The 25,364-nt window shown below is 48.4% G+C and overlaps 2 protein-coding genes across 3 annotated transcripts in view; one reads left to right on the plus strand and one right to left on the minus strand.

Annotated features, from left to right (window-relative positions):
- Nucleotides 1-8,349, minus strand: part of LOC134957493 (armadillo-like helical domain containing protein 1) — a 468,225-nt gene extending 459,876 nt beyond the window's left edge. Inside the window, exons 1-2 of one of the 2 annotated variants that reach the window (XM_063939460.1) lie at nucleotides 8,235-8,349; nucleotides 5,932-6,160 (exon numbers count right to left, since the gene is read on the minus strand). In XM_063939460.1, the coding sequence (XP_063795530.1) occupies nucleotides 5,932-6,137 (206 nt within the window). In that variant the 5' untranslated portion in view covers nucleotides 6,138-6,160; nucleotides 8,235-8,349. The other variant, XM_063939461.1, reaches the window with a different exon arrangement.
- Nucleotides 8,350-8,375: 26 nt separating this feature from the next.
- The window catches only part of TMEM53 (transmembrane protein 53), a 50,170-nt gene continuing 33,181 nt past the window's right edge, over nucleotides 8,376-25,364 (plus strand). Inside the window, exon 1 of the mRNA XM_063939462.1 lies at nucleotides 8,376-8,600. Within this exon, the coding sequence (XP_063795532.1) occupies nucleotides 8,546-8,600 (55 nt within the window). The 5' untranslated portion in view covers nucleotides 8,376-8,545. The remainder of the gene's footprint in view (nucleotides 8,601-25,364) is intronic.

The raw sequence follows: 25,364 nt of genomic DNA on the forward strand, positions 1-25,364 counted from the left end.
TGCAACCCTCAGGCAATAACACACATAGTCGATAGGGAATACAGGCACAGATAGCAGCAACCACATACCCCCCCCAATTCATGTATCATCAACTAAAATGTGCATCCCCATTGTGTTACAACCACAGCCGAAATGAGCTCGGTAGAGTTTGACAGCCCATCCACAGACCTGTACCACAGGATAAGAAGGAATTCAAATGTATACTTCGCAATACCTCGAAGCTTGATTTACCACACGTACGGCACGATGATACATGACCCTCCAAACATGGACTCATACACACATGCTTCTACTTTCTCACTAGGTCATACTCTCTTCACACCTACTCCATTCTTCTTCCTTTCCCCACCATGGAAATCAATTAACCCCTGACTTACATTTTTCTCCTTAAATATTTTGTGGCAGTTATTATTGACTGCCAAAGGGTGGACTGTCAAAGTCAGAAAAATGTCTTAGTGCACACTGCCATATTTGCACCGCACACTGGTCCGTGCTGCGCATGCGTACGCTCTCCCGTGGAAGCGCATACCCGCAATAGCGTGCACTCGCACGCGCAGTATGCGCATTTACGGTAGAGTTTATGTGATCGTAGCGTGCGACTCATTCGTTACAAAAGTTCACAATTAATGTAGTTTATAGATCATGTTCCCCTCAATAGTTTCTGTAAGTTTGGTTTAGATAGAATGTCCCTGAGCGGAGGAATCCCTCTTTGTATTGCACGAAGGGTCTAACAGGAGTCATACAGCAGTGTTTGATACCCATCGGAAGAGTATTTAATTAGCAATATTCCGGTGTTGGTTTGGAGCGTATTAATCGCTCGTGCGAATAGTTATGGACATAAGAAGTTTATGTCCATTTCTATGATTTGCACATACTCAGGTATGCGGCGGGAAACCCAGTTCCCCACCCACCTGAGCTGTTGGAAATCAGCACAGCCCACCTGTATGAATCAACCTATGACCTTTGGTTACAGTACAGGGCCGAATTCCTGTGTCCAATAAACTGTAGGATTGTAGGGACTAGGAGATTGCATTGTGTGTGGGGCATAAATAGGCAGACCGACCACATCCAGCTCTCACTCTCTCATCAACGGTTATCTGCTGATAATCGGGAGCTGGATATCGAGGCGCAGGCGATCATACCCTTTGTGCGTAAGTTCTCTCCGTAATCATTGTCTTTCTGTGAGCCAATTTCTCTCTCTCTATTCTCTCTTTTCTCTAATATCTCCCCTAGACTAAACTTTATTGTATTGTATTGTATTGTATTAGATCAGGATAGTATTGTAGTTTATCCCTTAGTTAGGTGTTTGGTTAGGAAGTCTTTGTTATATTGTAGTGTATCATTTGTACTGTGTTACTCTTTTACAAGTATACTAGATATAATACAGATTATAGGCTTTGGAACCCTAAACCAGTATCTGTGTATTTACTATAGTATTAAGTGTTCACTTGAGCGTCGGTGACGCTCAAACAGCTTTGTAGATAGTCAGGTTACACAAGGTTGCATTTACACCCTGTACTCACATTAAGGTATTCTGTGTGTTTCATCGGTATAAGGTTTAATATCAAGGTATAGTGTTGTGAGCGTCTGCACCGCTGGTGACCTCCTCGTGGTCTCTAGCGTATGCTACGTTACAGCGAATCTTTCCCCTAGACATAACCAATAACGTGTCCTGTGATCACTGGGCCGTGAGCGAACGTGACGCTTGAGCGTCTCGCCTACGGCTGAGCGATCGTTACGCAATTAGCGTATCATTACGGTATTTCTTAAGTAAGCAGCGTACAGTGTTCTTAGCTTCATAAGGGTTGTTTATACGACAAAGGAATTTAGCATTGTCACATTGATGTGGAGACCAGTCTCTAGATTTGACCAGAGACCTTGGAAATTTCTTCCCAGTGTGACTGCTCCCCACCCTAGGAGGCTTGCGTCCGTGGTCACCAGGATCCAGTCTTGAATTCCGAACCTGCGGCCTTCTAGGAGGTGAGCACTGTGCAGCCACCACAGAAGAGATACCCTGGCTCTGGGAGACAGGGTGATCCTCTGCTGCATTTGTAAATGGGACCCGGACCATTTGTCCAGTAGATCCCATTGAAAAGTCCTCGCGTGGAACCTGCCGAAGGGAATGGCCTCGTACGAAGCCACCATCTTCCCCAGAGGTTCCGGTATGAATGGTCGACCATGTTATGGTTGACAGTCATTAGGTCGACCACTATTGGTCGACATTGACATGGTCGACATGGACACATGGTCGACACATGAAACTGGTCGACACGTGAAAGGTCGACATATGAAAAGGTCGACATGAGTTTTTTAACTTTTTTTTGTGTCGTTTTTTGCGTAAAGTGACTGGGAACCCCAATTAGTGCACCGCGTCCCCTCGCATGGCTCGCTTCGCTCGCCATGCTTCGGGCATGGTGCCTTCGCTCGGCACACTTTACCGTTCCAAACGTAGTCCATGTGGATCGTAAAGTATGGAAAAGTTCCCCAAAAGAAAAAAAAGTTAAAAAACTCATGTCGACCTTTTCATGTGTCGACCATTTTCATGTGTCGACCATGTGTCCATGTCGACCATGTCAATGTCGACCAATAGTGGTCGACCTAATGACTGTCGACCATAACATGGTCGACCATGTGAACGGATACCTTCCCCAGGACACGTGTGCAATGATGCACTGAAACCGTTTTTAGCTTTAATAGGTTCCTGACCAGGGCTATGAGCTCCTGAGCCTTTTCCATCGGAAGAAATACCTTTTTCTGGTCTGTGTCTAGAATCAGACCCAGAAAAGTCAGGCGCATTGTAGGGACTAGCTGGGACTTCGGTAAATTGAGAATCCAGCCGTGCCCTCCAGGCTGGCGATGATCGCTCTGAGCGATTCCATCTTGAACTTGAACTTCTTCAAGTACAAGTTCAGGGATTTTAGATTCAGAATGGGCCTGACCGAACCGTCCGGTTTCGGGACCACAAACAGGGTTGAGTAATACCCCTTTCCTTGCTGGAGAAGAGGAACTTTGACTATCACCTGTTGAAGATACAATTTTTGAATTGCATTCAACACTAACTCCCTTTCTGACGGGGAAGTTGGCAGAGCCGATTTGAAAAACCGGCGAGGAGGCAAGTCTTCGAATTCCAGCCTGTATACCTGAGAAACAATCTCTATAGCCCAGGGATCCACCTGCAAGTGAACCCAGACCTGGCTGAAAAGTCGAAGACGTGCCCCCACTTGAGCTGACTCCCCCCGGAAAGCCCCAGCGTCATGCGGTGGACTTTGCAGAGGTAGGGGAGGACTTCTGCTCCTGGGAACTAGCTGTATGCAGCTTTTTTCCCTGCCTCTTCCTCTGGCAATGAAGGACAATCCCCGTCCCTTCTTGTTTTTATTGGAACGAAAAAACTGCATCTGATAATGATGTGCCTTTTTTGTATGCTGCGGGGGGACATAAGGCAAGAAATTCGTTTTACCGGCCGTAGCAGTAGAGACAAGATCCGAGAGGCCTTCTCCAAACAACTCCTCCCCCTTGTAAGGCAACGACTCCATATGCCGCTTTGAGTCGTCATCCCCCGTCTACTGTCGGGTCCACAGGAGTCGCCTAGCAGAAATAGACATAGCATTTATTCTGGAGCTTAGTAAACAAATGTCTCTTTGAGCATCCCTCATATATAAAGCAGCATCTTTGATATGCTCTAGGGTCATTTGAATGGAATCCTTATCTAGGGTTTCAAGTTACGTAGATAAGGAATCTGCCCATGCCGCGATAGCACTACACACCCAGGCCGATGCCATAGCTTGCCTAACGATAGTACCGGAATGTGTGTAAATGTGCGTCATGGTAACCTCCTGCTTACAATCAGCATGATCCTTGAGGGAAGCCGTATCCTGAGAAGGCAGTGCCACCTTCTTGGATAAGCGTGTCAGCGCCTTGTTTAACTTCGGCCACGATTCCCATCGTATCCTATCCTTTTGTGGAAAGGGATACGCCACAAGAATCCTTTTGGGAACCTGTAGTCTCCTATCTGGAGTTTCCCAAGCCTTCTCGCACAAGTCGCTTAGTTCAAATGAGGACGGGAAAGTGACCTCAGGCTTTTTCCCTTTATACATGTGTACCCTCGTGTCAGGGACCGGGGGTTCCTCAGTGATATGCAAAACCTCTTTAATGGCCACAATCATGTAACGAATACCTTTTGCCACCTTCGGCTGTAATTTTGCATCCTCAAAGTCGACACTAGAGTCAGTCTCTGTGTTGGTATCTGTGTCAGTGATCTGGGATATGGTGCGTTTTTGAGACCCCGAAGGTCCTGGTGCCACAGGGACAGGCATGGTCTGACTACCTGACTGCTCCCTAGCCTCAGCCTTGTCTTTCCGTTTATGCAGTAAATTCACATTATTATTCAAGACATTCCACATATCCACCCAGTCTGGTGTCGGCGTTGCCGACGGCGACCTGACCATCATGTACTCCCCCTCCTCCTTAGGTGAGCCTTCCTCGTCAAACATGTCGACACACACGTACCGACACTGCACACACACACAGGGAATCTCTTTTCTGAAGACAGGTTCCCCTGAGGCCCTTTGGAGAGACAGAGAGAGAGTATGCCAGCACACACCCCAGCGCTATATTACCCTGGAGAAAAACACAGAATGTTTACCCAGTAGCGCTGTTTGTAGTGTATAACGCCAATAATGTACCCCCCCTCTACTTTAAAACCCCCTTTCACCGTGTGTCAAGCAGGGGAGAGTCCGGGGAGCTTCCTCTCAGCGGTGTTGTGTAGAGAAAATGGCGCTGGTGAGTGCTGTGGGAGAAGCCCCGCCCCCTCGGTGGCGGGCTTCTATCCCGCTCAAACTTACTAAAAAATGGCGGGGGCTCTTTTATATACATGTACAGTGCCCACCTGTACATGTATATACTCTTTTGCCATAGGAGAGGTTTTATATTGCTGCCCAGGGTTTTGTTTTCTGACTTCCAAAAACAAAGCCTTCTTGAATGATACAGGAACAGCATGTTACCGCAACTGCTGTACCGTCTAAGCTTGTTGCTGAATAACACTGAAAAATGATCGTGTCCTATCGATATTGGGGGTAATTCAGATCTGATCGCAGCAGCAAATTTGTTAGCAGTTGGGCAAAACCATGTGCACTGCAGGGGGGGGGGGGGGCAGATATAACATTTGCAGAGAGAGTTAGATTTGGATGGGTTATATTGTTTCTGTGCAGGGTCAATACTGGCTGCTGTACTTTTACACTACAATTTGGATTTTAGTTTGAACACACCCCACCCAAATCTAACTCTCTCTGCACAAGTCACACCTGCCCCTCCTGCAGTGCACATGGTTTTGCCCAACTGCTAACAAATTTGCTGCTGCGATCAACTCTGAATTAGGCCCATTGGGGGTAATTCCAAGTTGATCGCAGCAGGAATTTTTTTAGCAGTTGGGCAAAACCATGTGCACTGCAGGGGGGGGGGGGGGCAGATATAACATTTGCAGAGAGAGTTAGATTTGGGTGGATTATTTTGTTTCTGTGCAGGGTAAATACTGTCTGCTTTATTTTTACACTGCAATTTAGATTGCAGATTGAACTCACCACACCCAAATCTAACTCTCTCTGCACATGTTATATCTGCCTCCCCTGCAGTGCACATGGTTTTGCCCAACTGCTAAACAATTTCCACTCAGAATTACCCCCATTGTCCGATAATAATTGGGACAATATTGAGATTTTTTGCTGAATAAAGGGCAACATAAACTTATCCATGCTTAAATAGTTGAGGCTCTTATTACATACATTCAAATAGCAAATCCATCTGGGAATATTACATCCATAACAAAGACCAAGAAAACTGATCAATTAAAAATACAAAAGAAGAGGCAAGATCAGCCACTCCCAGCTACAAATCCCCACACATCGCACTACAACATCATCTCACATCCAAGGATACGAGAGCCTCAGCCAAGTCGTCAGCCGAGCCAAGAACAAGCTGCCGCCCTGCGAGAATTCCTGCTCCAGCTCCGGAGCCATCTTTCCTTGGTTGAAAGCGATAAAATTGTTCAGTATCCGGCTACGAGTGACCCTGTTCCCATTGTCCCAGTCTTTAAAGAAAGCCATGAGCCGGCTGATGGCTTCTTGCTCCTTGACAGAGGACATGGTGATCAGATGTCCCTATGGCTCTGTGGAAGAGAGAAGTCAGTAACACTGAATAATAACAGAGGAAGTTCTGCGACATGAGTCAGTAAACTAGCAAGTGCCTTCTCTTTCATTGCATTCCAAATATAACCAAGCAGGAGCCCTGTGACTGACATACACTGTGTCTTTATAGAGACCAGAGGCCTCATTTAGAGCTAGGAGCAAATCCATTCAGCTAAAGGACCAAACCATGTTGTACATTGGATAGGAAGGGGGGGGGAATACATGCAGAGGAAATGGGTGTGGTTCATCAAATCGACAGTGTCTAGGTCGACAATGTTTAGGTAGACCACTATAGGTCGACAGTCACTAGGTCGACATGGATGGAAGGTCGACAGGGTTTCTAGGTCGACATGTGCTAGGTCGACAGGTCTAAAGGTCGACATGAGGATTTTTTTTTTTTTTTTGTGCCGTTTTCTTCGTAGAGTGACCGGGATCTCAAATGAGTGCACCGCGTCCCCTCGCATGGCTCGCTTCGCTCGCCATGCTTCGGGCATGGTGCCTTCGCTCCGCTACCGATTCGTTCGCCACACTTTACCATTCCAATCGTAGTCCACGTGGATCGTTAAGTATGAAAAATTGTTTTTTTTTTTTTTTTAAACTCATGTCGACCTTTAGACCTGTCGACCTAGAAACCCTGTCGACCTTCCATCCATGTCGACCTAGTGACTGTCGACCTATAGTGGTCGATCTAAACATTGTCGACCTAGACACTGTCGATCTTCAGACCGGATCCCAGAGGAAATACAGACTGCTTTTGAGCACAGGCTGTGAATACACTCTGCATACCTCCCAACTTTAGAAAGTTGGGAGGAGGGACACAGACACGCGCCGAAGGTATGCGCCCCAGGGGCGTGACCTTGTGGGTAGCGGTGTGGCCTCACGGAAGTACCACGATCGCGGGTCATGCCCCTTGTTTTCGCGGCTGTGGGGGGCATGCCACGTGCTGTGAGCTGCTGGCATGCCCCGTCCCTCTCTCCCAGTGAACAGGCGCTGTGCGCATACGCACAGCATCTATTTACCGCTGCTCTGCTTAGCAAAGCAGCAAGTGAGAGAGGGTCTCCCAATTGCCCCGCCCCCACCGCGGGACACTGCGACCCACGGGTGAGACAGCGGGACTGTCCCACCAAAATTGGGACAGCTGGGAGGTGTGCTCTATGGCAGTGGTTGCCAAAATGTGTGCCGTGGAACCCTAGGGTGCTTCGGGACACTTGCACATTGACCATTATTTATGGTCAATGTAACAAGCTAAACCAGTGCCGGTGGCTCATAGCCAGATTAAGGAGGCGGTGCAGGGCATACTGTACCCTGGGCCCCACTCTGTCAGGGTGTTCTTGGGCAGCCACGTGGCTGCGGAGGCAGGAAGGCTGCCACAAATCAGCGAAGTGATCACAATTGCATTGCGATTGCATCGCTGCCGGATATTTGCATGCTGTGCAGCCCCCAGCCAGCATGCCATCGCAGCCAGTTGCAGTATTGCTAAAATCAGTCCTATGTGCCTAATTCATACCCCTCCCGCAGACATGCTCAAAGCATCGCACGGCGGCGATGCTTTCGCACCTGACGAGTAGCTCTCTACCTAGGCAGGCGGCTACCCGACACGTTTAGGGTCGCAGCGGCTGTGTGTGATGTCACGCAGCCTCCGCAGCCCACCCCGCAAATGGTCAGGGCATGCCTGCGTTGTCCGGACGGCACCCCCCAAACGCCCAATGTTCCCTACCACATGTACACCACACACATTCAGGCTAAGGTTGGGAGCCTGTTAACCTACCGGTATATGTTTGGAGTGTGGGAGGACACCGGAGTATCCAGTGGAAACCACGCATATCATTACATTCATACTATTAGTACATTATCATTTTATTATTACCACTATTATAGTAAAAGTCATAAATGTATTATTATTACCCTCAGTATATCACAGCTGGGAGGATCCCACTACAGCACCTCATAAAGCCTCACAGGCTCAGCACAGTGATTCCTTCCTTATCCCAATTCTCAGGGGTCACAGTGACCCCACAAATACGCCTCACCCCAGACCCCAAACAATACACTCACCCCGGTCTCTGTCACCGTAACTCATCAGAGACATCTGACAACCAATCACACCAGCGCCTACCGGCGCGCAGCCAATCAGAGCTCTCAGGTACGGGTAAGGCGCAGGATATCGGGTGAAAGAGCGGTCACGTTGCTGAGCAACGGTAACTACAGACTCTGTGGTTGCCGAGGTACATGGTCCACTGGGCTGGGCGTGTCGGTATCACCTGACCTCCTCCCGAGCTGCTGATTGGCTGACAGGTGGAGCGAGAACTTCCGGCGGGTGTGGGGTAGTGTCCATGCTGCTGGTCCCGGGGTCAGAGTAGCGGAGAATGGGGGACTCCGACTTGGACTACACCATTGTCCTGCCAGAGGCGACCCTGCAAGGTGAGTGAGGCAATACACGGGCTGCAGTCATCTATGTATAGTATTATACAGCTGTGACTATAGCCGCTGGAGGACTACAAGTCACAGCATGGCATGCTAGATACAAGCGTGAAGTAGGGGCCCCTGCTACCTGGATTATAAGTCCCAGCGTGTCCTATTAGCCAGAGGTATGAGGTTGGCGCCCCTGTCAGATGGACTATAAGTCCCAGCATGCCCTACTAGCCAGAGGTATGAGGTAGGTGCATCTGGCATATGCACTTAAGCCTCAGAATGTTGTACCGGCGAGAGGCATGAAGTAGGTTTCCTCTGTTTCATGCACTGTAAGTCCCAGCATGTCCTACAAACCAGAGGCATGAGGTAAGTGCCCATGTCACATGGACTATAAGTTCCAGCATGTCCTATAAACTAAAGGCAAGAGGTAGGTTTCCTCTGTCACATGTACTTAAGTCCCAGACTGTCGTGCTGGCTGTGGACATGAAGCTGGTGTCCCAGCCACACGAACTATAAGTCCCAGAATGTTGTACCCAGGTGGGTACACACTGGGCGATATATCGGCCGTTCTATTGAACGGCCGATATATCGCAGGTCCGTCGGCCAGTGTGTACGGCCGATATGTCTGTGCACTCCGTTGTTCACAGACATATCGCGTCGGCCCCGCAGCACAGCCGACCGGCAATATATCTACTGATATATTGGTGCGCCGCTGTGTATTTAAGGGCGGTCAGCCGACCGCCCATATACATGCTGTGGCAGCCGGCGGGGATTGACAGCAGAACTGGGTGGGCGTGCCCGCCCAGTTCATGACGTCCGTCCCCGACGGATCGGGCAGGGTGTATGCACAGCACACTGCCCGATCCGTCCATAGATATATCTGCCGATCAGTTGATCTGCAGATATATCTATCAGTGTGTACCCACCTTCAGGGGTTCCGGTATAAAAGATAGATAGTGTCTAGTTCAGGCATGTCCAAACTGCGGCCCTCCAGCTGTTGTGAAACTACATATCCCAGCATGCCCTGACACAGTTTTGCTGTCAGAGAATGCTAAAGCTGTGTCAGGGCATGCTGGGATGTGTAGTTTCTCCACAGCTGGAGGGCCGCAGTTTGGACATGCCTGGTCTAGTTAGACAGTCAATAGATAGGCACCATATGTTAGACAGACATTAGGTCGACAGGGTCAAAAGGTCGACATGAAAAAGGTAGACACCATGTTTTTTGCATTTTTGTGGTTTGTGTGGATAGTTTTGTCATCTGGGACCCCCAATTGTAGAAAGGCATACGCTCGCGGGGCTCGCCACGCTTCGGGCACGGTGGCTCGCTGCGCATGCCACAAGGTTTATAACCAACTCTATGCCGACATGGATAGAGAAAGTATGAAATAGTCCAAAAACATCTTAAATTAAAAAAAATTTTGTCTGTCTTTTTTATGTCGACCATTTTCATGTCGACCTTTTGACCCCGTCTAGCTTTTGACCCCGTCGACCTAATGTCTATCTAACATGGTGTCTATCTATTGACTGTCTAACTAGACACTGTCTATCAAACGGATACCCCTTCAGGCACATGTAAGGTATAACAACACAAGTTACTCTGGAGCTGTTTTTACCTGTTTAGTTGAGTTTTATACAGAGCACAGTGGTCACATCATCACATGAGCTAATTGTTACAGCTGCAGAGACACTGGCGTGCTTATGGAAATCTACACACAGCATATATTAGGGTGATTCAGCGGTCTGGTATATGGTGTTTTCATTCATATCGGACCTCTGGTTTAGGAGCGCAGAACACACCAATAAAATTAACCCTTTCACATGGACTACAAGTCCCAGCATGTTATACCCGCCAGACCTATGAGTGCATTAATTTGTCACATGGACTGCATGTCCCGTTATTTTCTACTAGCCGAGGCATAAGTAAGGTGTATTTGTCACATGATCTACAAGTCCCAGAACTTCCTACCATCCAGAGGTATGAGGTACACAGGGATGTGCAGTGAGGTAAATTGCTGAGGAGGCACTGGCTAGCACTAGAGCCTGGTTTCCACAGCCAGGTGCACTGCCTCAACTGTCATAGACTTTTTACTCCAGCGTTTTGACTGTAAAAATGATTGGAATAAAACAAAGAAGGTATTTTTACTATATTCTTTGTATTATTCATATACTTTATATGGTCAAAACTCTGGCTTATACGTTAGTATGACAGGAAAGGCCCAGCCTCACCTCGCCACACGTGACTGGAGGTACAGTAGGTGCCTTTATTGGATGAACTGCAAGGAAATTCTACCAATCAGTGGATGACGGCTTTTAGCCTGGGGGTAAATGCAACCAGGTGACTCCAGCGTTTCTACCGGCATAGGGTAACGGAAATACGTGGGTATGGGTTTTATGTCACAGAGCTACAATTATGTACAACTGCCAGCCCTGTCTTACCAAGCAGAAACTGTTCTGGTGACCTTTGTCCAATCCAGAGAGCATAGTCTAGTCGGGGTAATTCCAAGTTGATCGCAGCAGGATTTTTGATAGCAATTGGGAAAAACCATGTGCACTGCAGGGGAGGCAGATATAACATGTGCAGAGAGAGTTAGATTTGGGTGGGTTATTTTATTTCTGTGCAGGGTAAATACTGGCTGCTTTATTTTTACACTGCAATTTAGATTGCAGACTGAACACACCCCACCCAAATCTAACTCTCTCTGCACATGTTACAGGTTTGCCCAATTGCTAACAAAAATCCTGCTGCGATCAACTTGGAATTACCCCCAGTGTCCTCTATATATAATACATAGAGCATTCCAGCACCCTCTCTCTATACAGGGAGTATTCCAGTAACCAATACATATATACACATGCTAGTGATATTTATACAGTACCAGAGAGCATAGCCTAGTGTCCTTTATATATAATACACTCAGCATTCCAGCACCCTCTGTACAGGGAGTAACCAATACATATATACAGCATTCTAGTGACCAGTATACAGTACCAGAGAGCATAGTCTAGTGTCCTCTATATATAATACACAGAGCATTCCAGCACCATCTATACAGGGAGTATTCCAGTAACCAATACATATATACACATTCTAGTGATCTTTATACAGTATCAGAGAGCATAGTCTAGTGTCCTCTATATATAATATACAGAGCATTTCAGCACCCTCTATACAGGGAGTAACTAATACATATATACACATGCTAGTGATCTTTATACAGTACCAGAGAGCATAGTCTAGTGTCCTCTATATATAATACACTCAGCATTCCAGCACCCTCTGTACAGGGAGTAATCCAGTAACCAATACATATATACAGCATTCTGGGATCCGGTCTCTAGGTCAACAAGCCTTAGGTCGACACTGTCTAGGTCAACCACTGTTGGTCGACATGGTTTCTAGGTCAACAGAGACTCTAGGTCAACATGACAAAAGGTCGACATGAGTTTTTCACATTTTTCTCTTACGTCCTAGAGGATGCTGGGGACTCCGTAAGGACCATGGGGATAGACGGGCTCCGCAGGAGACATGGGCACTAAAAAAGAACTTTAGGTATGGGTGTGCACTGGCTCCTCCCTCTATGCCCATCCTCCAGACCTCAGTTTGATACGTTGCCCAGAGGAGACTGGGTGCATTACAGGGAGCTCTCCTGAGTTTCCTGAAAGAAAGTATTTTTAGTTAGATGTTTTATTTTTAGGGAGCCTGCTGGCAACAGGCTCCCTGCATCGTGGGACTGAGGGGAGAGAAGCAGACCTACTTAAATGCTAGGCTCTGCTTCTTAGGCTACTGGACACCATTAGCTCCAGAGGGAGTCGGAACGCAGGTCTCACCCTCGCCGTTCGTCCCGGAGCCGCGCCGCCGTCCTCCTCACAGACCTGGAAGATAGAAGCCGGGTGAGTATGTGAAGATAGAAGACTTCAGAGGCGGCAGAAGACTTCGGTTCTTCACTGAGGTAACGCGCAGTGGTAACGCTGCGCGCCATTGCTCCCACACAACACACACACAGCAGGCAATGTAAGGGTGCAGGGCGCAGGGGGGGCGCCCTGGGCAGCAATTAAACCTCAGATCTGGCTGAAATATAGATATATAGGCTCTATACACATATATATATATATATATATATATATATATATATATATATATATATATATATATATATATATATATATATATATATTCTCTGACGTCCTAGTGGATGCTGGGGACTCCGTCAGGACCATGGGGAATAGCGGCTCCGCAGGAGACAGGGCACAAAAGTAAAAGCTTTAGGATCAGGTGGTGTGCACTGGCTCCTCCCCCTATGACCCTCCTCCAAGCCTCAGTTAGATTTTTGTGCCCGGCCGAGAAGGGTGCAATCTAGGTGGCTCTCCTAAAGAGCTGCTTAGAGTAAAAGTTTGTTAGGTTTTTTATTTTCAGTGAGTCCTGCTGGCAACAGGCTCACTGCATCGAGGGACTTAGGGGAGAGAAGTGAACTCACCTGCGTGCAGGATGGATTGGCTTCTTAGGCTACTGGACACCATTAGCTCCAGAGGGAGTCGGAACACAGGTCTCACCCTGGGGTTCGTCCCGGAGCCGCGCCGCCGACCCCCTTGCAGATGCCGAAAAGTGAAGAGGTCCAGAAACCGGCGGCAGAAGACTTTTCAGTCTTCATAAGGTAGCGCACAGCACTGCAGCTGTGCGCCATTGTTGTCAGCACACTTTCATAGCAGCGGTCACTGAGGGTGCAGGGCGCTGGGGGGGGCGCCCTGGGCAGCAATGATAGTACCTTTCTGGCTAAAAATACATCACATATAGCCCCTGGGGGCTATATGGATGTATTTAACCCCTGCCAGGTCTCAGAAAAACGGGAGAAGAAGCCCGCCGAAAAGGGGGCGGGGCCTATTCTCCTCAGCACACAGCGCCATTTTCCCTCACAGAAATGCTGGTGGGAAGGCTCCCAGGCTCTCCCCTGCACTGCACTACAGAAACAGGGTTAAAACAGAGAGGGGGGGCACTTATTTGGCGATATGACTATATATATTAAAATGCTATAAGGGAAAAACACTTATATAAAGGTTGTCCCTGTATAATTATAGCGTTTTTGGTGTGTGCTGGCAAACTCTCCCTCTGTCTCCCCAAAGGGCTAGTGGGGTCCTGTCCTCTATCAGAGCATTCCCTGTGTGTGTGCTGTGTGTCGGTACGTGTGTGTCGACATGTATGAGGACGATGTTGGTGAGGAGGCGGAGCAATTGCCTGTAATGGTGATGTCACTCTCTAGGGAGTCGACACCGGAATGGATGGCTTATTTAAGGAATTACGTGATAATGTCAACACGCTGCAAGGTCGGTTGACGACATGAGACGGCTGGCAAACCAATTAGTACCTGTCCAGGCGTCTCAAACACCGTCAGGGGCGTTAAAACGTCCTTTTACCTCAGTCGGTCGACACAGACACAGACATGGACACTGACTCCAGTGTCGACGGTGAAGAAACAAACGTATTTTCCTTTAGGGCCACACGTTACTTGTTAAGGGCAATGAAGGAGGTGTTACATATTTCTGATACTACAAGTACCACAAAAAAGGGTATTATGTGGAGTGTGAAAAAACTACCTGTAGTTTTTCCTGAATCAGATAAATTAAATGGTGTGTGATGATGCGTGGGTTTCCCCCGATAGAAAATTATTGGCGGTATACCCTTTCCCGCCAGAAGTTAGGGCGCGTTGGGAAACACCCCTTAGGGTGGATAAGGCGCTCACACGCTTATCAAAACAAGTGGCGGTACCGTCTCCAGATAGGGCCGCCCTCAAGGAGCCAGCTGATAGAAGGCTGGAAAATATCCTAAAAAGTATATACACACATACTGGTGTTATACTGCGACCAGCGATCGCCTCAGCCTGGATGTGCAGCGCTGGGGTGGCTTGGTCGGATTCCCTGACTGAAAATATTGATACCCTTGACAGGGACAGTATTTTATTGACTATAGAGCATTTAAAGGATGCATTTCTATATATGCGAGATGCACAGAGGGATATTTGCACTCTGGCATCAAGAGTAAGTGCGATGTCCATATCTGCCAGAAGTTGTTTATGGACACGACAGTGGTCAGGTGATGCAGATTCCAAACGGCACATGGAAGTATTGCCGTATAAAGGAGAAAAAGACAACGTCTTTTCAGCCTCAGTCCTTTCGCCCCATAAGGGCAAGCGGGCAAAAGGCCAGTCATATCTGCCATGGGATAGAGGAAAGGGAAGAAGACTGCAGCAGGCAGCCCATTCCCAGAAACAGAAGCCCTCCACCGCTTCTGCCAAGTCCTCAGCATGACGCTGGGGCCGTACAAGCGGACTCAGGTGCGGTGGGGGGGGTCGTCTCAAGAGTTTCAGCACGCAGTGGGCTCACTCGCAAGTGGACCCCTGGATCCTACAAGTAGTATCCCAGGGGTACAGATTGGAAATTCGAGACGTCTCCCCCTCGCAGGTTCCTGAAGTCTGCTTTACCAACGTCTCCCTCCGACAGGGAGGCAGTAGTGGAAACAATTCACAAGCTGTATTCCCAGCAGGTGATAATCAAAGTACCCCTCCTACAACAAGGAAAGGGGTATTATTCCACACTATATTGTGGTACTGAAGCCAGACGGCTCGGTGAGACCTATTCTAAATCTGAAATAGTTGAACACTTACATACAAAGGTTCAAATCAAGATGGAGTCACTCAGAGCAGTGATAGCGAACCAGGAGGAAGGGGACTATATGGTGTCCCGGGACATCAGGGATGCTTACCTCCATGTCCCAATTTGCCCTTCTCACCAAGGGTACCTCAGGTTCGTGGTACAGAACTGTCACTATCAGTTTCAGACGCTGCCGGTTGGATTGTCCACGGCACCCCGGGTCCTTACCAAGGTAATGGCCGAAATGATGATTCTTCTTCAAAGAAAATGGACGATCTCCTGATAGGGGCAAGGTCCAGAGAACAGTTGGAGGTCGGAGTAGCACTATCTCAAGTAGTTCTACGACAGCACGGGTGGATTCTAAATATTCCAAAACCGCAGCTGTTTCCGACGACACGTCTGCTGTTCCTAGGGATGATTCTGGACACAGTCCAGAAAAAGGTGTTTCTCCCGGAGAAGAAAGCCAGGGAGTTATCCGAGCTAGTCAGGAACCTCCTAAAACCAGGAAAAGTGTCAGTGCATCATTGCACAAGGGTCCTGGGAAAAATGGTGGCTTCTTACGAAGCGATTCCATTCGGTAGATTTCACGCAAGAACTTTTCAGTGGGATCTGCTGGAAAAATGGTCCGGATCGCATCTTCAGATGCATCAGCGGATAACCCTGTCTCCAAGGACAAGGGTGTTTCTTCTGCGGTGGCTGCAGAGTGCTCATCTACTAAAGGGCCGCAGATTCGGCATTCAGGACTGGGTCCTGGTGACCACGGATGCCAGCCTGAGAGGCTGGGGAGCAGTCACACAGGGAAAAAATTTCCAGGGAGTGTGATCAAGTCTGGAGACTTCTCTCCACATAAATATACTGGAGCTAAGGGCAATTTACAATGTTCTAAGCTTAGCAAGACCTCTGCTTCAAGGTCAGCCGGTATTGATCCAGTGGGACAACATCACGGCAGTCGCCCACGTAAACAGACAGGGCGGCACAAGAAGCAGGAGGGCAATGGCAGAAACTGCAAGGATTCTTCGCTGGGCGAAAAATCATGTGATAGCACTGTCAGCAGTGTTCATTCCGGGAGTGGACAACTGGGAAGCAGACTTCCTCAGCAGGCACGACCTCCACCCGGGAGAGTGGGGACTTCATCGGGAAGTATTCCACATGATTGTGAACCGTTGGGAAAGACCAAAGGTGGACATGATGGCGTCCCGCCTGAACAAAAAACTGGACAGGTATTGCGCCAGGTCAAGAGACCCTCAAGCAATATCTGTGGACGTTCTGGTAACACCGTGGGTGTACCAGTCGGTGTATGTGTTCCCTCCTCTGCTTCTCATAACCAAGGTACTGAGAATTATAAGACGTAGAGGAGTAAGAACTATACTCGTGGCTCCGGATTGGCCAAGAAGGACGTGGCACCCGGAACTTCAAGAAATGCTCACAGAGGACTCATGGCCTCTGCCGCTAAGAAGGGACTTGCTTCAGCAAGTACCAGGTCTGTTCCAAGACTTACCGCGGCTGCGTTGACGGCATGGCGGTGGAACGCCAGATCCTAAGGGAAAAAGGCATTCCGGAAGAGGTCATTCCTACCCTGGTCAAAGCCAGGAAGGAGGTGACCGCAAAACATTATCACCACATGTGGCGAAAATATGTTGCGTGGTGTGAGGCCAGGAAGGCCCCACGAAGAAATTTCAACTCTGTCGATTCCTGCATTTCCTGCAAACAGGAGTGTCTATGGGCCTCAAATTGGGGTCCATTAAGGTTCAAATTTCGGCCCTGTCAATTTTCTTCCAGAAAGAATTGGCTTCAGTTCCTGAAGTCCAGAAGTTTGTCAAGGGAGTATTGCATATACAACCCCCTTTTTGTGCCTCCAGTGGCACTGTGGGATCTCAACGTAGTTCTGGGATTCCTCAAATCACATTTTAAACCGCTCAAATCTGTGGATTTGAAATATCTCGCATGAAAAGTGACCATGCTGTTGGCCCTGGCCTCGGCCAGGCGAGTGTCAGAATTGGCGGCTTTGTCTCACAAAAGCCATATCTGATTGTCCATTCGGACAGGGCAGAGCTGCGGACTCGTCCCCAGTTTCTTCCTAAGGTGGTGTCAGCGTTTCACCTGAACCAGCTTATTGTGGTACCTGCGGCTACTAGGGACTTGGAGGACTCCAAGTTGCTAGATGTTGTCAGGGCCCTGAAAATATAGGTTTCCAGGACGGCTGGAGTCAGGAAAACTGACTCGCTGTTATCCTGTATGCACCCAACTAACTGGGTGCTCTTGCGTCTAAGCAGACGATTGCTCGTTGGATTTGTAGCACATTTCAACTTGCACATTCTGTGGCAGGCCTGCCGCAGCCTAAATCTGTCAAGGCCCATTCCACAAGGAAGGTGGGCTCATCCTGGGCGGCTGCCCGAGGGGTCTCGGCATTACAACTCTGCCGAGCAGCTACGTGGTCGGAGGAGAACACGTTTGTAAAATTCTACAAATTTGATACCCTGGCTAAAGAGGACCTGGAGTTCTCTCATTCGGTGCTGCAGAGTCATCCGCACTCTCCCGCCCGTTTGGGAGCTTTGGTATAATCCCCATGGTCCTGACGGAGTCCCCAGCATCCACTAGGACGTCAGAGAAAATAAGATTTTACTTACCGATAAATCTATTTCTCGTAGTCCGTAGTGGATGCTGGGCGCCCATCCCAAGTGCGGATAGTCTGCAATACTTGTACATAGTTATTGTTACAAAAATCGGGTTATTATTGTTGTGAGCCATCTTTTCAGAGGCTCCGCTGTTATCATGCTGTTAACTGGGTTCAGATCACAGGTTGTACAGTGTGGCTGGTATGAGTCTTACCCGGGATTCAAAATCCTTCCTTATTGTGTACGCTCGTCCGGGCACAGTATCCTAACTGAGGCTTGGAGGAGGGTCATAGGGGGAGGAGCCAGTGCACACCACCTGATCCTAAAGCTTTTACTTTTGTGCCCTGTCTCCTGCGGAGCCGCTATTCCCCATGGTCCTGACGGAGTCCCCAGCATCCACTACGGACTACGAGAAATAGATTTATCGGTAAGTAAAATCTTATTATATATATATATATATATATATATATATATATATATATATATATATATATATATATATATATATATATATATATATATATATATATGAGATCCCCTGCCAGTTTTGAAAGATTTTAGCTGGACCGAAGCCTGCCGCTGAGGGGGCGGAGCTTGATCCTCCGCACTCACCAGCTCCATTTTCTCCACAGCACACAGCTGAGAGGAAGCTCCCCGGACTCTCCCCTGCTGAACACGGTGAAAGTGGGTTTGAAAAAAGAGGGTGGGCACATAATTTGGCGCAGTGTAATAATAAAAAAGCGCTATCTGGGTAAAGATATTTATTTTTCCCTGGGTCACTGGCGCTGTGTGTGTGCTGGCATACTCTCTCTCTGTCTCTCCAAAGGGCCTTGTGGGGGAACTGTCTTCAGATAAGAGAATTCCCTGAGTGTGTGGTGTGTCGGTACGTGTGTGTCGAGGTAGAAGGCTCTCCTAGGGAGGAGGTGGAGCAAATGTGTGTGGTGTCTCCGTCGGCAACACCGACACCTGACTGGGTTGGATATGTGGAATGTTTTAAGTGCTAATGTGAATTTATTGCACAAAAGGTTAGACAAAGCTGAGTCCAGGGAGTGTACAGGGAGTCAAACCCTGCCTGCCCCTATGTCACAGGGACCTTCTGGGTCTCAAAAGCGCCCACTATCTCAAATGGTAGACACTAATACCAACACGGATTCTGACTCCAGTGTCGACTACGATGATGCGAAGTTACAGCCAAAATTGGCTAAAAGTATTCAATATATGATTATTGCAATAAAGGATGTACTGCATATCACAGATGACCCCTCTGTCCCTGACACGAGGGTACACATGTTTAAGGAAAAGAAACTTGAGGTAAACTTCCCCCATCTCATGAGCTGAACGAGTTATTTGAAAAGGCTTGGGAATCTCCAGACAAGAAACTGCAGATTCCCAAAAGGATTCTTATGGCGTATCCTTTCCCAACTACGGACAGGATACGGTGGGAATCCTCCCTGAGGGTGGACAAAGCGTTGACACGTTTATCCATTATTGACCCTGGGTCATATTAAAGATGCTGTCTTATATATGAGAGATGCTCAAAGAGACATTGGCCTACAGGGTTCTAGAGTCAACGCTATGGCGATTTCTGCTAGACGAGTCTTATGGACCCGACAATGGACGGGTGATGCCGACTCGAAGAGGCATATGGAGGTTTTACCTTACAAGGGTGAGGAATTGTTTGGGGAAGGTCTCTCGGACCTAGTTTCCACGGCCACGGCAGGTAAATCAACTTTTTTGCCTTATGTTTCCTCACAGCCTAAGAAAGCGCCACATTATCAGATGCAGTCCTTTCGGTCGCATAAAAACAAGAGAGTACGGGGATCGTCCTTTCTTGCCAGAGGTAAGGGCAGGGGGAAAAAGCTGCCAACCACAGCTAGTTCCCAGGAGCAGAAGTCCTCCCCGGCCTCTACAAAATACACCGCATGACGCTGGGGCTCCGCTGAGGGAGTCCGCCCCAGTGGGGGCACGTCTTCGACTTTTCAGCCACATCTGGGTTCACTCACAGGTGGATCCCTGGGCAATAGAAATTGTTTCCCAGGGTTACAAGCTGGAATTCGAAGAGGTGCCTCCACGCCGCTTTTTCAAATCGGCCCTACCAGCTTCTTCCCCAGAGAGGGAGATAGTTTTAAATGCAATTCAAAAATTGTGTCTTCAACAAGTGGTGGTCAAAGTTCCCCTGCTTCAACAAGGGATGGGGTATTACTCAACCCTGTTTGTAGTCCCGAAACCGGACGGTTCGGTCAGACCCATTTTAAATTTAAAATCCTTAAACCTATACTTAAAAAGGTTCAAGTTCAAGATGGAATCGCTCAGAGCGGTCATCGCCAGCCTGGAAGGGGAGGATTATATGGTGTCCCTGGACATAAAGGATGCATACCTTCATGTTCCCATATATCCACCTCATCAGGCATACCTGAGATTTGCGGTACAGGATTGTCATTACCAATTTCAGACGTTGCCGTTTGGGCTTTCCACAGCCCCGAGGATTTTCACCAAGGTGATGGCGGAAATGATGGTGCTCCTGCGCAAGCAGGGTGTCACAATTATCCCGTACTTGGACGATCTCCTGATAAAAGCGAGATCACGAGAGCAGTTGCTGAACAGCGTATCACTCTCGCTGAAGGTGTTACAACAACACGGTTGGATTCTCAATATCCCGAAGTCACAGTTGGTTCCTACGAATCGTTTGCCCTTCTTAGGCATGATTCTGGATACGGACCAGAAAAGGGTTTATCTTCCAATAGAAAAGGTCCAGGAACTCATGACTCTGGTCAGGGACCTATTGAAGCCAAAAAGGGTGTCAGTGCATCACTGCACTCGAGTCCTGGGAAAGATGGTGGCGTCTTACGAGGCCATTCCCTTCGGCAGGTTCCATGCGAGAACTTTCCAATTGGACCTACTGGACAAGTGGTCCGGGTCACATCTACAGATTCATCAGATAATCACCCTGTCCCCCAGGGCCAGGGTATCTCTCCTGTGGTGGCTGCAGAGTGCTCACCTTCTAGAGGGTCGCAGGTTCGGCATTCAGGACTGGATTCTGGTAACCACGGACGCGAGCCTCCGAGGTTGGGGAGCAGTCACACAGGGAAGAAACTTCCAAGGTCTCTGGTCAAGCCAGGAGGCTTGTCTTCACATCAACGTCCTGGAATTGAGGACAATATACAACGCCCTTCGACAAGCGGAGAATTTGCTTCGCGACCTACCGGTTCTGATTCAGTCAGACAACATCACCGCAGTGGCTCATGTAAACCGCCAAGGCGGAACAAAGAGCAGGATGGCAATGGCTGAAACCACCAGGATTCTTCGCTGGGCGGAAAATCCATGTAAGCGCACTGACAGCAGTGTTCATTCCGGGAGTGGACAACTGGGAAGCAGACTTCCTCAGCAGACACGATCTACATCCAGGAGAGTGGGGACTTCATCAGGAAGTCTTCGCACAGATTGCAAGTCAGTGGGGACTACCCCAGATAGACATGATGGCGTCCCGCTTCAACAAGAAACTGCAGAGGTATTGCGCCAGGTCAAGAGACCCTCAGGCGGTGGCAGTGGACGCCCTGGTGACACCGTGGGTGTTTCAGTCGGTCTATGTGTTTCCTCCTCTTCCTCTCATCCCCAAGGTATTGAGAATCATAAGAAGAAGAGGAGTACAGACAATTCTCATTGTTCCAGATTGGCCGCGAAGGGCCTGGTATCTGGATCTGCAGGAAATGCTCACAGAAGATCCGTGGCCTCTTCCTCTAAGACAGGACCTGTTGCAACAGGGGCCCTGTCTGTTCCAAGACTTACCGCGGTTGCGTTTGACGTCATGGCGGTTGAACGCCGGACCCTAGCGGAAAAGGGCATTCCGGATGAGGTCATTCCTACTCTGATAAAGGCTAGGAAGGACATGACAGCTAAACATTATCACCGTATATGGCGGAAGTATGTTTCTTGGTGTGAGTCCAGGAATGCTCCTTTCCTTCACTTCCTACAGACTGGAGTGAATTTGGGCCTAAAATTAGGCTCCATTAAGGTTCAGATTTCGGCCCTATCCATCTTCTTTCAGAAAAAATTGGCTTCTCTCCCAGAAGAACAGACTTTTGTCAAGGGAGTGCTGCATATTCAGCCTCCTTTTGTACCTCCAGTGGCACCCGGGGACCTTAACGTGGTGTTGCGGTTCCTTAAGTCTCACTGGTTTGAACCACTTAAAACGGTGGAATTAAAATATCTCACTTGGAAAGTGGTCATGTTGTTAGCCTTGGCATCAGCTAGGCGAGTGTCGGAGTTGGCGGCTTTGTCTCACAAAAGCCCCTATCTGGTTTTCCATGTGTATAGAGCAGAATTGCGGACTCGTCCTCAATTCTTGCCCAAGGTGTTTTCATCTTTTCATATGAACCAACCTATTGTGGTGCCTGTGGCTACGCGAGACTTGGAGGATTCCGAGTCCCTTGATGTGGTCAGGGCTTTGAAAATTTACGTGACCAGAACGGCTCGGGTCAGAAAAACAGAGGCACTGTTTGTCCTGTATGCAGTCAACAAGGTTGGCGCTCCTGCTTCTAAGCAGACTATTGCTCGCTGGATCTGTAACACGATTCAGCAGGCTCATTCTACGGCTGGACTGCCGTTACCAAAATCGGTTAAGGACCATTCCACTAGGTGGGCTATTCTTGGGCGGCTGCCCGAGGGGTCTCGGCATTACAGCTGTGCCAAGCTGCTACTTGGTCGGGTTCAAACACCTTTGCAAAGTTCTACAAGTTTGATACCCTGGCTGAGGAAGACCTCATGTTTGCTCAATCGGTGCTGCAGAGTCATCCGCACTCTCCCACCCGTTTGGGAGCTTTGGTATAATCCCCATGGTCCTTACGGAGTCCCCAGCATCCTCTAGGACGTAAGAGAAAATAAGATTTTAAACCTACCGGTAAATCTTTTTTTCCTAGTCCGTAGAGGATGCTGGGCGCCCGTCCCAGTGCGGACTACATCTGCAAGACTTGTATATAGCGTTTGCTTAAATAAGGGTTATGTTACAGTTTTGATCAGTCTTGGGCTGATGCTGTTTTGTTTCATACTGTTGACTGGTTCGTATATTCCAAGTTATATGGTGTGGGCTGGTATGTATCTTGCCCTTAGATTAACAAAAATCCTTTCCTCGTACTGTCCGTCTCCTTTGGGCACAGTATCAAATTGAGGTCTGGAGGAGGGGCATAGAGGGAGGAGCCAGTGCACACCCATACCTAAAGTTCTTTTTTAGTGCCCATGTCTCCTGCGGAGCCCGTCTATCCCCATGGTCCTTACGGAGTCCCCAGCATCCTCTACGGACTAGGAGAAAAAGATTTACCGGTAGGTTTAAAATCTTATTTATCTTCCTTTTTTTTTACTTTTTCATACTTTACAATCCACGTGGACTGCAATTGGGAACGGTAACCTTGCCGAGGGGACACGGTGCACTAATTGGGGTTCCCGGTCACTCTACAAAGAAAACGACACCAAAAAATTAAAAAAACTTGTGTTGACCTTTTTTTCATGTCGACCTAGAAACCATGTCGACCTACTTACTGTTGACCAGTGGTGGTCGACCTAGACACTGTCGACCTAAGTCTATTCTATCTGTACCAGAGAGCTAAAATGTCACTAGGTCCTCCTCAGCTTTTATAGAACCGCTGCTCCCCTTTTTTATCAGTCCGAACTCCAACGGATGTAGTAGATCTATAAAAAAAAAAGCATATATAGGGGGCGCTCCATAGTGCATAAATGTATTTAATAAAATGACATTAAAAACATATATGGTAAAATTCAACTCGTACCAACTGGCAACCAGTGTGGGCTAGTTACCACATGATTTCACAAGACAGTTCCCTGGCAATACTGGAACCGAAGGCCACCCGGCTATAGTGGAGTCCTCACCCCGCCGTGGATCGCTGCCGTTGGAGAGCCGCGGGTAGGATCACACCTGCCGTCGGCTTCAGGATTCAACAGCCCCGGATATGCAAGTGTCCGTAGACTCCGCGGAGTCTACTGACGCTTCGGTTCCAGTATTGCCGGGGAACTGTCTTGTGAAATCATGTGGTAACCAGCCCACACTGGTAGATATATATATATATTACACACACACATTCTAGAGACCTTTATACAGTACTAGAGAGCATAGCCTAGTGTTTATCTATATATCTATATCTATATATATATTTATTACACAGAGCATTCCAGCACCCCCTATACAGAAAGTATTCCAGTAACCAATACATATATACGGCATCCTAGAGACCTTTATACAGTACCAGAGAGCATAGCCAAGTGTCCTGTGTGTGTATGTGTGTATATATATATATATATATATATATATAAAATACACAGAGCATTCCAGCACCCTCTATACAGGGAGTTTCTCCTGCAGGGTCCACGGGTTATCCACAGGATAACATTGGGATATGATGAAGCGACAGCGGATTTGCACCAATTGGTCAAAGTTTTTCGGCCTCCCAGCATATATCCCCGCCTCCTGGCTCGGGCAAATCAGTTTGTTTGGTGCGGCATGGTCAGAGTGCTGCTGGTTTTTAACAGCCCTAAGCTTTTTTATTTTATTTTTATAGTCTTACTATTTCTCTGACGTCCTAGTGGATGCTGGGACTCCGTAAGGACCATGGGGAATAGCGGCTCCGCAGGAGACAGGGCACAAAATAAAAGCTTAAGGATCAGGTGGTGTGCACTGGCTCCTCCCCCTATGACCCTCCTCCAAGCCTCAGTTAGATTTTTGTGCCCGGCCGAGAAGGGTGCAATCTAGGTGGCTCTCCTGAGCTGCTTAGAATAAAAGTTTAGTTAGGTTTTTTTATTTTCAGTGAGTCCTGCTGGCAACAGGCTCACTGCATCGTGGGACTAAGGGGAGAAGAAACGGACTCACCTGAGTGCAGAGTGGATCGGGTTTCTTAGGCTACTGGACACTAGCTCCAGAGGAACGATCACAGGTTCAGCCTGGATGGGTCACCGGAGCCGCGCCGCCGTCCCCCTTACAGAGCCAGAAGAGACGAAGAGGTCCGGTGAAATCGGCGGCAGAAGACATCCTGTCTTCAGACTAAGGTAGCGCACAGCACTGCAGCTGTGCGCCATTGCTCTCAGCACACTTCACACTCCGGTCACTGAGGGTGCAGGGCGCTGGGGGGGGAGCGCCCTGAGACGCAATATAACAGAATACCTTAGGTGGCAAAACAGAATACATCACATATAGCTCCTGGGCTATATGGATGTATTTTAATCCCCTGCCATTTTACACAAAAAAGCGGGAGATAAGGACGTCGTGAAGGGGCGGAGCCTATCTCCTCAGCACACAAGCGCCATTTTCCCTCACGGCTCCGCTGGAAGGACGGCTCCCTGACTCTCCCCTGCAGTCCTGCTTCAGAATCAGGGTAAAAAAGAGAAGGGGGGGCACGTTTGGCAGCAAATAAATATATTAACAGCAGCTATAAGGGAGTAACACTTATATAAGGTTATCCCTGTATATATATATATATATAGCGCTGGGTGTGTGCTGGCAGACTCTCCCTCT

Source organism: Pseudophryne corroboree, chromosome 9, assembly GCF_028390025.1.
Source record: "Pseudophryne corroboree isolate aPseCor3 chromosome 9, aPseCor3.hap2, whole genome shotgun sequence".
Taxonomy (NCBI): Eukaryota; Metazoa; Chordata; class Amphibia; order Anura; family Myobatrachidae; genus Pseudophryne; species Pseudophryne corroboree.